This window comes from Canis lupus, chromosome 32 (assembly GCF_048164855.1).
Source record: "Canis lupus baileyi chromosome 32, mCanLup2.hap1, whole genome shotgun sequence".
NCBI classification, from domain to species: Eukaryota; Metazoa; Chordata; class Mammalia; order Carnivora; family Canidae; genus Canis; species Canis lupus.
Genome location: NC_132869.1, coordinates 27,668,359 through 27,682,626, shown reverse-complemented (window position 1 = coordinate 27,682,626; position 14,268 = coordinate 27,668,359). Strand labels below are relative to the sequence as shown.

The 14,268-nt window shown below is 45.8% G+C and overlaps 1 protein-coding gene and 1 long non-coding RNA gene across 2 annotated transcripts in view; one reads left to right on the top strand and one right to left on the bottom strand.

The window, feature by feature from the left end:
• Nucleotides 1–2,518: 2,518 nt before the first annotated feature.
• On the bottom strand, nt 2,519–5,542 carry LOC140622990 (uncharacterized). The gene is made up of 2 exons (XR_012022653.1): nt 4,755–5,542; nt 2,519–2,684 (listed from the first exon to the last, which is right to left on the bottom strand). It is a non-coding gene; the product is annotated as an uncharacterized lncRNA (long non-coding RNA).
• The window catches only part of MYO1E (myosin IE), a 199,422-nt gene continuing 190,685 nt past the window's right edge, over nt 5,532–14,268 (top strand). Inside the window, exon 1 of the mRNA XM_072808823.1 lies at nt 5,532–5,792. Within this exon, the coding sequence (XP_072664924.1) occupies nt 5,790–5,792 (3 nt within the window). The 5' untranslated portion in view covers nt 5,532–5,789. The remainder of the gene's footprint in view (nt 5,793–14,268) is intronic.

Here is a 14,268-nt window from a genome sequence, read left to right as displayed (position 1 = left end):
TAGCTTTGTTGAGTCTAGTATCAATGGACACATCTCAAGTTCCCATTTCTCTCTTACCACTCTTCTTTACAGGAGTTGGCCTGTCTGGTCCAGGTTGCAAAGTTTAGCTTAGTTTCTTAACTGCAAATGAAATTAATAGGGTTATATGGAGGATTAGTTATTATGCGGCAAGCACTTAGCACATAGCTAATACCTTTTGAACCTAATAAATGCCTGTTATGGTAGAAACAGTGGTTGCCCAGAACATTCCACATTGATGTGATACAAATCTTTCTTTCACTTGTGCTTTGTTAAAGATTTCTTGCCTAATTTTCCCATTGACAAATTTTTCTTTAATGTATTGTTGTGAATGCATTCTGATGTTCTCTTATGGTACTGACATCGAAACTAGTTTCATTGCCTTATATTGTCTTCTTACATTTGGAAAATGTATAAGCAGTAATTTTTTTCACTGCTAGATTTTTTTTTAAGATTTTATTTATTTATTCATGAAAGACACAGAGAGAGAGGCAGAGACACAGGCAGAAGGAGAAGTAGGCTCCATGCAGGGAGCCCGATGTGGGACTCGATCCCGGGACTCCAGGACCACGTCCTGGGCCGAAGGCAGGTGCTAAACCGCTGAGCCACCCAGGGATTCCCTCACTGCTAGATTCATATGAAATTGTGGTTTGTATCCAATTGGATTTTTTTTCTTTGTTCCTTTTCATTCAAGCCCAGATAAAACCACATTTTAAATCATGCCCACGTATGTGTAAAGTCTCATCTGACTAGCTCCATCATGTGTCTATAATGAGTTTTACAATTTTACAAGTAATTTTCATTTCATTGCTACTATGAATTCAAATAACGAAGAATATTGGGAAATGTATTGATGAGTACTCTCAAAAATAGGTGTAAATCAAGAAAATTGGAAAAACTTTATATAACGTGAGAATTTTGCGGGGAGTGCAATTTGGCCACAAATTCAGAGTGACCATAACCTATTGTTCAAATTATCAGGCTGTTTTGGGAATGCAAGAGGGGTTCAATTAATAATTTCACTGAGATAAAGGCATAAACTAGGACTCTCCCAGGTACACCAGGGCGTAAGACTGACAGGCCAAAACTGACAATGTATCTTAAGACGGGGATGGAGCAGGGCAGGGCTTGAAGGGGTTCTTTGTGAAATGATAGGCTCTATCATACACTCGTACTCTATTCTCTACATTCAAAGTGTGAATTATGGGTTCTGCTTTGAGAATCCAAGCTCTGCCCTTATAGATTCAGATTCAGTTTTTTTTTTTTTTTTAAGATTTTATTTATTCATGAGAGACACAGAGAGAGAAGCAGGCTCCATGCAGGGAGCCTGACACGGGATTCGATCCCTGGTCTCCAGGATCACGCCCTGGGCTGAAGGCAGGCGCCAAACCGCTGAGCCACCCAGGGATCCCTATCAGATTCAGTTCTAATCCCTATACCTCAAGAAAAACACAAAGGCAAAGATCCAGGAAGGCATAACCAATGTGATCAAGAGCTGTGGGTCTTAATAATATTTTGGCAGTTATGACACCTTGGAGAATTTGATGGTAGCTATTAACTCTCCCTGAAGGAAAGGGTACACACAAAAGCCCCCACGACTTGGCATATAATTCAGAGGACCTCAATCTGTCTGATGCTACCCAGGGACCCAGGTCTGAATCTCTAACCTAGAACACATGGCAGTTGGCAGGAGAAGGGAATCAATATTTCTTGGCCACTTTTACATGTATTTCATTTCATATGCACATCAATCTATTTTATAGATAAGGGAATTGAAGCCCAGAGAAATTACAATTCACAGCTAGTTAAGTGACAAAGCCAGACTTTAAATTCACTTTTATGTGCCACTAAATCTTACAATCTAAGTACTGCTTAGCCATACAACTTTTTTTTAAAAGACTTTATTCATTCATGAGGACACACAGTGAGAGGCAGAGACGCAGGCCGAGGGAAAAGCAGGTTCTCTATGGGGAGCCTGATGCAGGACCTGATTCTGGATCCCAGGATCACACCCTGAGCCAAAGGCAGACACTTAAGCACTGAGCCACCCAAGTGCCCCAACAATTTTTTTTAAGTAGGCTCCACGCTCAGCATGGAGCCAACTTGGGGCTTGAATTCACGGTTCTGAGATCAAGACCTGAGCTGAGATCAAGACTTGGGTGCTTAACTGACTGAGCACCCAGGTACTCCATCATACCTATTAATATATATACATATATTTAGAGACCCCTGGGTGGCTCAGTGCTTGAGTGTCTGTCTTCTGCTTGGGTCGTGATCCCAGGGTCCTGGGATAGAGTCCCACATCGGGCTGCCTGCAGGGAGCCTGCTACTCCCTCTGCCTATGTCTCTGCCTCTCTCATGAATAAATAAATAAAATCTTAAAAAAAATATATACACACAGATATATATATTTATATTTCAATCTGGAAGAGAATTATATTACAAAATCAAGAAAAATGAACATGAGCAAATATCTTCAACAGAGTCCCACCTACTGGAATTACCTTTTGAAACTAGAGTTTATTAGGGCAAATAAAAGTAAGCATTTAGGGGTGCTTGGGTGGCTCAGTTGGTTAAGCATTCGACTCTTGATCTCAGCTCAGGTGTTGATCTCAGGGTTGTGAGTTCAAGTTCCATGCTGGGCTCCACATTGGGTGTGGAGTCCCCTAAAACAAAGAAAAGAAAAAAAAGTAAGCATTTAAGAAAAAAATCTCACATGTTAATACAACCAACATTTGGGCAGCCTGGGTGGCTCAGTGGTTTAGTGCCACCTTCAACCCAGGGCGTGATCCTGGAGACCTGGGATCGAGTCCCACCCTCTGCCTGTGTCTCTGCCTCTCTGTCTCTCTCTGTGTCTCTCACGAATAAATAAATAAAATCTTTAAATAATACAACCAACATTTAGTGTCATTAGTTTTAGATAAATCCAAGATTGATAAGTTGTTGATGGATTATTAAAAGATTTTTCAGTGTCTCATTGCAGGAAATAATACCAGGAAAAATAACCCTGGGGGAAACAACCAAATCTTTGCCTGTATACCTTGAAGCCCATGTCAATCTGTCTACTAACCAGGGTTGACCCTGGATGGGATGGGGGCTTAAGCAACATGTCATTTCCAACACAAGCAGTGCTTCTTGTATAACTGGTAAACTCCAATATTCCTTTTGGTAATCTCTGTTCATTAGTTCCTGAGACACCTGATCATACTCTGGCATGCCCCCCAAAACATAGAATCAGTTTACCTGAGAATTTGGCAGATTCTGTCTGTCTGTACTTCCCCAGTGCCTAGGACAGAGTGAGTGCTGTCTCCTTTCCAGTTCATGCTACAGATTGCTGCCAGATGAATTCTCTAACCTACACAGTAGTTCCAAATATGGCAGTTCCTTGCACAAAACGATTTCACTTCTCGTTATATTTGTACCTTTCCTATTATTATTGTTTTAAAATTATCTTCTGTTGGGGTGCCTAGGTGGCTCAGTCAGTTAAGCACCCGCCTTTGGCTCAGGTCATGATCCCAGGGTCCTGGGATGGAGCCTCACATTGGGCTCCCTGCTCAGCAGGGAGTCTGCTTCTCCCTTTTCCTCTGTGATAGCCCTCGCTCTCTCTCAAAGAAATAAAAATAAAATCTTAAAAAAGTTATCTTCTGTCTTACTCTTTCTAAAACTGTAAGCTTGGTGAGGGAAGAAACCATTGCACTCACAGTCGCTGTGCTGACCTATAGTAGGCATTCAATTATACCTATTGCCTCACTGCGTGGATGATTGCTACAAGAATTTAGTCAACATGATTTTCTTTCAATTTATAAAATGGAGATACAATGTTTTTTAAAGATTTTACTTATTTATTCATGGGACACACACACACAGAGGCAGAGCCATAGGCAGAGGGAGGAGCAGGCTCGGTGCCGGGAGCTCATTGCAGGACTCGATCCCAGGACCCTGGGATCACACCCTGAGCCAAAGGCAGATGCTCAACTACAGAGCCACCCAGGTGCCCCAATGGAGAAACAATTTCCATACCCTTCTAAAATGTATAATTCAGTGGCTTTCAGTATTTTCATAAAGTTGTGCCACCATCATCACTATCTAATTCCAGAATATTTTCCTCACCCCCAGTAAGAAAATGCATACCCACTAGCAATTACACCCATCCTCTTCTCCTCCCTCCCAGTCCCTGGCAATCACTAATTTAGTTTCCTCATAGATTTCCCTTCCCCTACAGATTTCCCTATTCTTTACTTTCTTGTAAATGTTGTCATGTAATATGTGGTTTTGTACCTGGGTTCCTCCACTTAACATAATGTTTCCAAGGTTTGTCCAGGCTGTGGCCCGTGTCAGGACCTCTTTCCTTTTTAAAGGCTGAATTGTATTCCGTTGTAAGGCTATAGCACCTTTTGTTTACCCGTTCCAGGCAAGATGACTTTTAACATCCATACCAACTCTAGAATCCAATACCAAGTCAAGGCCTACCACCAAAGTTCATAAAGTAAATCACCATAAATCATTCTGCTTCGTACTTTCTCTGGGTCTGAAGTTTTCAAATCTTACCTCCCATTGATCCTGGGAGGACAATCCTGTTGTAACCCACCACGGTTACCTTCTGAACTTTTAAAACCATAAAGCCGGACCCTCTATACCTTATTTCAGGATTCTTCCCCCACTTCCAATCTCCTCCCCACTGCCCACCCGATGTCTTGAAAACTCCACCCTCCTTAATCACACCCCTTGGCAGTTACCATTGTACTGCTGACCGATCTCAACAGATAGGGTTGACTGAGGTTGGATGGTGCTTTCTTCCCACTTCTCTTTCCCTTGTGTCTCTGCTCACCGCGGTGCAACCTCTCCACCACTCAAAAGTCCAAAAAGGGCGGGGGGGGGGGAGCCTTTCTTTGTTTTCCAAGGAAATTCAGGTAAAAGGAGGGGTAGGGGAAATGATATTTTTGACTTTCCTCACAATCCAGACGTTGGAAAGAAAAAGGATTTCCTTTGGGCCGCTGCCACGACTCTGATCTTTTATGCTGATAAAATATTTCCTTCTTAAAAAAAAAAAAGTTATGGGAAAATCATACGACTTGAGCTTGGGAGCCACACCTACGGTAATATTCACGTTAGAGAGAGAGAGAGAGAGAGAGAGCGCGAATGGGGGGGCGGGGGGTTACCTCTCCCTCAAGGAGGGCTTCTGCCCCCACCAGCGGAGGTGTCGCCCCGGGGCGGGGGGGGGCAGCCGGCTCCGCGGCGCTCGCCGCAGGCTCGCGGGCAGGACTACAGCATCCAGAGGGCTTTGGAAACTCCAGCAGCTCCAAGCCCGTTGGCTGCCACGGTTTCCCCGAGGAGTGACGCTGTGAAAACAAACCCTGATTGGTCAGGCCCGAGCTGACTTCTCCATTTATGGACAGATTGCCCGGCCCGAGCCGAGGCTCCGCCGGAGGAGTGCAGAGTAAGTGGCCGAAGAAAGAAGCAGCGCGGCCGGGCAGCCAGCAGCCGCGCCGGGGGCGTGGGGCTCACCGAGGCGGGCGCGGGCGCGGGCGCGGGGCGCGGGGCCTGCCCTCGGCAGCAGGGGCCCCGCCTGCGGAGTCGCCCCCTGGTCGCCCTCACCTAGCGCCGCCGATCCCGCCTGGATGGAGTCCCCCCAGGGTTCCCATTGGCTCCCGTGAGTGCTTGGGTGTCCAGAGCCTGTTTTTGGCGAAGGGGACCAACTTTTGAAGTTCGCCCCGGAGCCTGCGCTGCAGCCCCGCTCCCCGGCAGCCGGACCCGCCGCGGCGCCAGTCACCATGGTGAGTTGGCCGCGCGGCGCCCCGGGACGCCCGAGCCCGGGAAGGGGCAGGAAGCGCGGCGCGGGGCGCCCGCCGAGGCCGGGGGTGGACAAGGTGGACGCGGCCGTCGGCACGTCGCGAGCTCCGAGCGCCCGCCGCGCCCCCTCCCCGGCGGGGGCCGGGGGGACCGGGGGGGCCGGGGGGGCCGGGGGCCAGGGGGGCCGGGGCGCCGAGCAAAACTTTCTTCCGAGGCGCTCCGGGCGCCGCGAAACTTTTTCGTGGCCGGGTCGCTCTGGCCGCCGGCTGTCGGCAGGCAGCGTGGGGCAGCTCTGCGCCCGGGGGCGCGGCCCGCCCCGCCCGGGGGACCCCGCTCCGCCCGCCCCGACCGCGGCGCAGCGCCCGCGCCCCTGCCCCTGCCCCTGCCCCTGCGGTCCCGCCCGCCGCGGCGGGGAGCGCGGCTCGGCGGCGCGGGGCAGGCTGCTCCCCGCGACCCTCCCCTGCGCGCCGCGCCCCCTCCCCTGCTCGCCGCGCCCCTCCTCTGCGCGCCCCTCCCCTGCGCGCCGCGCCCCCTCCCCTGCTCGCCCCCCCCCGCGCGCCCCCTCCCCTGCTCGCCGCGCCCCTCCCCTGCGCGTCCCCTCCCCTGCTCGCCCCTCTCCCCTCCCCTGCTCGACCCCTCCCCTGCGCGCCCCGTCCCCTGCACACCGCGCCCCCTCCCCGCCCGCGCGCACGGGCGCCGGCTGCCTCCGCGCCTCCCCGCCCCGCCGCCCCCCTGCCCGCCCGCAGCCGGGCCGCCGCGCGCTGGCGGGGGCGGGGCGGGCCGCACCAAGGCCGGCGGGGGCGCCAGGTAGGCTGAGCACCTGGCCCTGGGCGGGCGGCCCGGAGCGACAGTGACCGCGCGCCGCCGGGGCGTCGGCGGCCGGGACCCCGCGGGGTCTCCGCGCCCGGGAGGCCGAGGAAACCCCCCCTTCCCGAGGGCGAGGTGCCTGGCGCTTTGCGGGTGTCCGGCGAATGGGTCGCCCGGGAGGAAGTCGATGTTTTGTTCTTTTTCCTTTGGCACTTTGGGAATACGTGGAAGTGGCCGACTTGGTCTCTGACTCGGGTCCGACGTTGCCTCCCGCCGCCCGCGGTAACCTGAGCCGCGCCCCCGGGTCCTGGGCGGGGGTACGTTTCTCCCCGCAGCACAGAAGCGAGGACTCTATTTTGAAAAGACTGACAGCCTATCCGAGGAGGGGGGAGAAGTTCTACTGCAAGGCTTCAGAGTTTCCACACTTGCCTATTTCCTTATTTTTTTTTTTTTTAAGATTTTTTAAAATTTATTTTTTCATGAAAGACAGAGAGGCAGAGACAGAGGCAGAGGGAGAAGCAGGCTCCATGCAGGGAGCCCGATGTGGGACTCGATCCTGGGACTCGATCCTGGGACTCGATCCTGGGACTCGATCCTGGGACTCCATCCTGGGCCAAAGGCAGGCGCTCAACCGCTGAGCCACCCAGGGATCCCCACTTTCTTCTTTGCAAAGAACCCTGCTCGGGTGGATGACCTGATCCTCTTCTGGTTTGTTTTAATGACTGTGACTGTGGACCTAGGCCTAGAGGATAGCTGGTACCACCCCGATTTAAACATCAATGCCGCATGACCAGCCTGAGAAATGTGGCGAAGACCCATCTGAATGTACATACACAACACAAAAGCAGTTCCAGACCTAGTCTGTGTTGACTCAGAAGAATGCTTAAAAACAAAACCGTCTTTAAAAGGGCATCTTTGACAGAAGCTTGGTCGTTTTACATAGTCCAACATTGTGTCACCTCTGCTTCTCCCTAAGAGGACACTTTATCTGTAAATAAATTTCCACTTTAAGTTTCAGGTTTTAAGAAGTCAGTCTAACCTACATTATTTTTGGAACCCCTGTAAGAGAACCATTTACTTATTACACTGAGTGTGTGGTTGGGTGGAGGAGCTACCTAATTGGGCCACTACCTAATTGGCCACTTTGAATTTAAGCAATGTGATAGTCCCAGTACTTTGGAATGGCCCTAAGTATTTTCCATGGTTCAATATTTCTAAAAAAAAAAAAAAAAAAAGAAAAAGAAAAGAAAAAAAATCAATGTGTTTATGTCAAGAGCTTAAAGAAACTTAACTGAATTCAAATACTTGAGTGCTCCCTTGAGAGCATTAACTTTCCCTTAGTTAGTTCATGTGTCTTGCAGGACACACTACCAGGTAGACTATGACGTGTCTTCTGGAGACCTCGAGATCTCCATGCTCAGTTTGGCGGCATTGCTTTTGAAGAAGATGGTTGATCAAGTGGGTTCAGAGCAGGCATGTTCTAAGGAAGAAAGTTGTTTCCAGAGTTGTGTAGTGTGTCTGTGGGAGGACAGGGTGTGACTTACCTATTGATGGGTTCCCTGCCAGTAGCACAGATGGCCCTGCTGTGGGCAGCCAGACTATCAGTGCATCAGAAAAAAGTTGAAACTGTTGCTGTCCTGAAATCGGAGATGTGCCATCGCTCAGTCTACTAGATGTAAAGTAACTTGGCAAAAATTAAATGAATCATTTCTTGACCGGCTTGAGAAATTGTTCATTGGCTATGTGAAATTGTCTGAGAACAGAGCATCGCCCATCCTAAATAGTCGGAAACCTCAGTTATAATGTGTACTGTTTATATAAGACGCCTTCGGGTCAAATGAGACTTCATTTTGTGTTTCACATCTGTCTGGGTCTGCCCAGCTGCATCCTTCAGCTGCTCAGAACAGGAAGAGAAAGGGCATTGCCTTCGGTGGGTGTGGCTGAGGGTTAGCATGGAGAATATAATTCATCGCCCTTGACTGGGTTGTAAGGAGAGCACCTGTATTGCTGTTTGCATGTTTGTGTATGTGTGTGTGTGTGTGTGTGTGTGTGTGTGTGTGTGTGTTCTTTTAGGAAGTCTGGTAGCACGTGAGGAAGACTCTCCACCCGTCCCCAAGGCCCTACCGAGATTCATTCACTTGTGACTCATAAGGAGTATTGTCATTTTCTGATTCATGAGCACAATGTCCAGTTTATAGTTCATCCCGTATCTTTTTCCTGAAAGTTCACTTCGGAATACTTTTCTCCATTTTTGGAGAAGCAACAATGCTACCGGGCAATATTAATTTTTGTACCTTTTTCCATAGGAGACTTGGAAGAACTGGGAAAAAAAAAATCTCAGCCTGTCTTTATAATTTAGTGTATGTACCTTAGTTAGGAGGGTACAACAATCTCCTTGTCTTTTTTTTTTTTAATATTTATTTATTTATACATGAAAGACACAGACTGAGAGAGAGAGAGGCAGAGACACAGGCAGAGGGAGAAGCAGGCTGCTCACAGGGAGCCCGATGTGGGACTCGATCCTGGATCCTGGGATCATGACCTGAGCCGAACGTAGGTGCCCAACCACTGAGCCACCCAGGCGTCCCTCCTTGTCTTTTAATTAATCTTACCTTAGAAGATTTCCTTTGTCAAATCTGGCTTTATCATTTACAAAGGAGGTTGTGCTTTTGTGGCCGTGACAGTTTGGACTGTCTAATGGGCTGGAACCCATGTCTGTAGCTCTAACATACTCTAGGTACAGCAGTTATTCATAGGGCTTCTCTGACTTCAATACTAAGTTATTTGAGTGAATCTGAATTGGCCATCTGCTCAGACTGCGGTCAGGATACATCCCTTTTTCCTCACTTCCATATTACTTGCGAATAAATTGCAGATGTTATTCATAAAAAATACACAGGAATAGACTTATGAACTTAGAAATCTGTCAGCTGACTACAAGGTAGGTAAGTTCCTTTGGGTGAAGGCAGGGCATATATTCAGAAAGTCTGGAATCCATTTCAAATATGTTTTCTGGGAAGGTAACCTAGTCCATTCCCCTTGATTAGTTTATCAGATTTGCTAATAGTTTCCTGGCCCAAACGACATAATACAAAACCAAACCAAAACAACACACACAAAAAAATGGATTGAAGTACAAAAAAGGTTTTTTTTTAAGATTTTATTTTTAAGAAATCTCTACACCCAAAATAGAGCTCAAATTTATAATCCTGAGATCAAGAGTTGCATGCTCTACTGACTGAGCCAGCCAGGCACCCCCCAAAAAGTTGTGATGGAGGCAAAGGGGTTAGGGAAAGATCTGGAGCTCACGATACTATCTAGGGGCCAGTGTGAGTTGGCTAGCCTCATGGGAAAAGTTTGATCTGTGCGGAGCACCAAGGGGAAGCCAGTGGATCAGTAGATGGATGGGGATGGAGAAATGGAGGAAGCAGACAGTTGTGGAAGGTAAAGCCCACCTCTTCCACACTCTTGCCGGAGATTTCAGCTTGATTATCAGTGGTTGCAAACTCAGGTATCTACAGGATGCAATTTTTGATGGGGTGAGGCTGGCCTCTAGAGAGTAAATATACCCCTCTACAGAGAGACACGATTACTTGACCTTAGGCCATGGTTAGTTTATCTACCATATTACCATGGTTGCATTGACCATATTACACATTTCTTTCTTTTTTTTTTTTTTTAGATTTTATTTATTTATTCTTGAAAGACACACAGAAAAAGGCAGAGATGTAAGTTGAGGGAGAAGCAGGCTCCCTGCAGGGAGCCTGATGCAGGCCTCCGTCACAGGACCCCCAGATCATGCCCTGAACCGAAGGCAGATGCTCAACTGCTGAGCCACCCAGACATCCCATATTACATATTTCAAGGGAAGGTGGAAATCCAAATTGTTCTGCCGGAACTGTACTTTTTGAAGTGTTTTGATCACTGCCGAGAGGCCAAACACCTGCAGGTCAGCTGTTTGTAGCCACTCTACTGTAAGTCTCAAAGTGGTGTCCCTGAGAACCACATGCTTCCTTCTCTTCACTCACCAACAGGAATGTCTAAACTTTAGCCGTATACCAGTAAAGGTGTTTTGTTGATACATCCACACCTTCCCACAGCGTTTCCCTTAAGAGAGGGAATTGCCTGGTATTTTCAGCCCATGGAACCTCCAAACAATTAACAGGGAAAATCTGCATCCAGATTCGGAGCTATCTAAACACCAGTGTAGATGCCTAAGTTGTATGAGTGGTGAGGATGTTAATTGTATTTTTCTTTCTTAACTTGTCACCCCATTCTTTTGATGAAAATGCCCCCCTGCCCTATACTGCACTCTAGACCTCTGTTACTTCTCCTTTCCCAGTTGAATCTCATGGATTTGAGGTCTGTCTCAGGGGTTATCCTTGGGGCTAGATAATGAGCATTTTGGTAACTGTGACTCAGAATATGACTTTTTGATCCTGTACTCAAGTGTTAATGTCATGAGCTTTTGTGAGATTAAATAAAAGAGAGAATGTGCAGTACTTTGCATTTCCTAATGAAAGGATCGTCTCATTACTTGGTAAGAACTTGTGAAAGCTTTCTTCATCAGCTTCAAAAAGCAGAAATATTTTGAAACTGGTGTACAAATGCAAGATATTATGAGCTTCATTATGGAATATGTACAAATTATGTACTGTTATGATTTTCCAAGTATGAGTCATCTACTATTTTTTTTTACAAAGATGCAGCAATTGTGTTTTCATCAATATGTGATTAAAATGGTGAGTTTTTAATATTTTTATTTTTTTAAACCTTGCTGGGACTCAATATTTACAGAGCAATAAGAGGTTAAAGGTTAAATGCCAAAGGTATTAAAAATAAACATTCTGGCCCTACAAGCACATTCTGTAATAATGGTAATAAGCAAATTGTGTTTTGAATTTCAACCTCACAATTTATATTGGCAGAGACAAAAGGGTTTTGGGCATCCTAGCAAAGTGTTGTTTCTTTGTTATTTTTTTTTAACCTATCTTTATGACAGCCACACTTGAGAGAAATAGAACTAGTCAAGAGTGCTCCCTAAAATAGAGGTATTGGCTCTGACAAGCCGTGGAACCTGCAACTGTACATCCCAGTGAAGTCGGCCCTCCCCTCTGAGTTGCCACCAGGGAACAATGTCATTAATGTACAAAGCACTTCTAAATGGCCATTTAAGAAAATCTTTTTTTGTTTTTAACTTCCTCTATGACCTAAAATGTTAGTGTTCACCTGATTACCCATCTTACTCACCAGATTTCATACCAAGTCCCTCTCAGCTGTTTCTGGAAATTACTTCTTTCCTGCAAAAAAGCCTACTTGGAGGTAGAAGGTCATTTATTTTTGATTCGTTACTGTATCAACTTTAGAAGATTCTAAGAGGGACGCCTGGGTGGCTCAGTGGTTGAGCATCTGCCTTTGGCTCAGGGCGTGATCCCAGAGTCCCTGGATCAACTCCCAAATCAGGTTCCCTGTGGGGAGGCAACTTCTCCCTCAGAGTGTCTCTGACTCTCTCTATGTGTCTCTCATGAATAAATAAATAAAATCTTTTTTAAAAATTTTTAAAAAAGAGATTATAAGAAATAAATTTAGGAGAATTCACCCAGGATACCATTACCTGAACAGTAATTATTTTCATGTCTCTGGGTTTCCTTCCAGCCTATCCAAATGCACATCATTTTTCTGTAGTATTAATTATGGGGCAAATGTACAATTTGGGCTCGGTATTTTCCCACCTATTTTATAAATTCTTCTTGATGAGCATATTTATCATATTTAGGTGGTGACATTATAATTCCCATGTAGCCTGATTGTCCAGCCTGTCATAACTGTACAGAGACTTTGCCTCCAGGGCAGGGAGACCCTCTCTGTACCCCCTGGAATCTCTTTGGTCAGTAATGAACTGCTCAGCCTCCTGCTGCTCCTAAGCCATGGTAACCCCCTCTTTGGTGCAGTCAGAAGCAGGACAGGCAGGCTTGGGGGACACTCCACACTCCCAAGTCCTGGTTCAAAGGTGGGTGCTATTGGTGTTCTTCATAGATTATGCTGTTGACACTCAAATGTGTGACATGACTAGATGCTCAGGCCTCTGGTCCCAACTTGATGAGTATGAGTTCTCTTATCAGAGAACGCAAGTAATTGGAGATGGATGGAGAGCTTTGAACCCCAAAGTGGAAAAGACAACAGTAGTTGCAAAAGAGGTTATAGCAGACTTGCCTAATATGTAGGAATCCTTACCGAATATGGTGGCAACCACTGAGAAATCATTGATGAATTAAGCACCACTTTATGAGGAGCTCATGGCCTAATGGACGAATGATGAGCGAAATGAGTTCATTTCGCTCTTAACACCAGTGATGGTTTTTGTTGCCATTTTATAGGTAAGAAACCCAAATGTAGGAAGGTAAAGAAAGAGAACTGTTCAGGGACCTAGACCCTATGTAAGTAATGAACCACATTTTAATTTTATGCTCTTTCACAAGCAAATGAATAAATTATTTCTAATTTGAAATTTCTGAATCCAGGTATCTGTATAATGTTTAATTATTTCACACACTTCTGAGGGAAGGCAAGGTTGATTAAAAAATAAACTTAGTTAATTTTACTCAGTAGTACCACAGTGGGATAATTTAGACCCAAGAACATTGCCTATTATGAGTAACAAGGGTCTGGGCTTTAATTTCCTTGTTTTGGGATTTTGCATATCATAAAGTTTGGATACTGGTTATCACACTGGGAATAAGTGTAAAAGGAAAAGTCATGCTAGAAAGCCCTCTGACCTCAATTAGGTCAAAAAAGGAGAAAATAAGGGAAACAAGATAATCACAAGAAATATAGCCTGTTAGTCCTTGTACATGACAGAAAACAAAAAATTAGGATACCGTATCATTAGTCTCTTAGTGATTTAATTGGCGTGACTAGCAATTGATGTTGATAGCAACTTAGCATAACATTTCTTGGTAACAGAGTGATTTGGACAGTATCATTGTCTGATTGTAGGGATTTTCAGCAACAACAAAGAAATAAGGTTGTTTTTAGTGTCCCAAGTAGATGCAGACCTTTGGACTTAAATATAAAAGCATTGAGCTGTTTTAGAATGTAAATAAAGATAGCTTCCTCCAGAACTTGGGAACGCTCAAATGCAGAAATATGTCTACAAAATGATAGCAACTCAACTTTCTCCCATCAGATTATCAGAGATTCCTAATATTTGAGGCTGTCCTGAGGTCCTCTGAAAATATGTTGGAAGATATTGACCTGTCCTGACAGCATTTGTAATAGTAAAAGCAAAAACAAACAGCAATAATTTGAATATCCATTAGTAGAGAAATGCATAAGTATATGCATCTTACTGATAATTGGGTATCAATATGGATAGATCTCAGAAAAGTTGTGTTTGGTGATGAAGCAAGTTGTAGAAAATATGTATAATAAAAATCATATAAGGAAAATTTAAAAACACGAACCTATTTATATTGTTTGGGGATACATATTCATATTAATGTATATATTATTTAAAAAATACAAACCAGTGGACTGGGAAGATACCAAATTCAAGCTGCTAAAGAGGGAAGGAGGGGGCCTTCCTGACTGGCTCACATGGTAGAGGATCTGACTCTTGATCCCAGGGCTGTGAGTTTGAGCCTCAATTTTAAT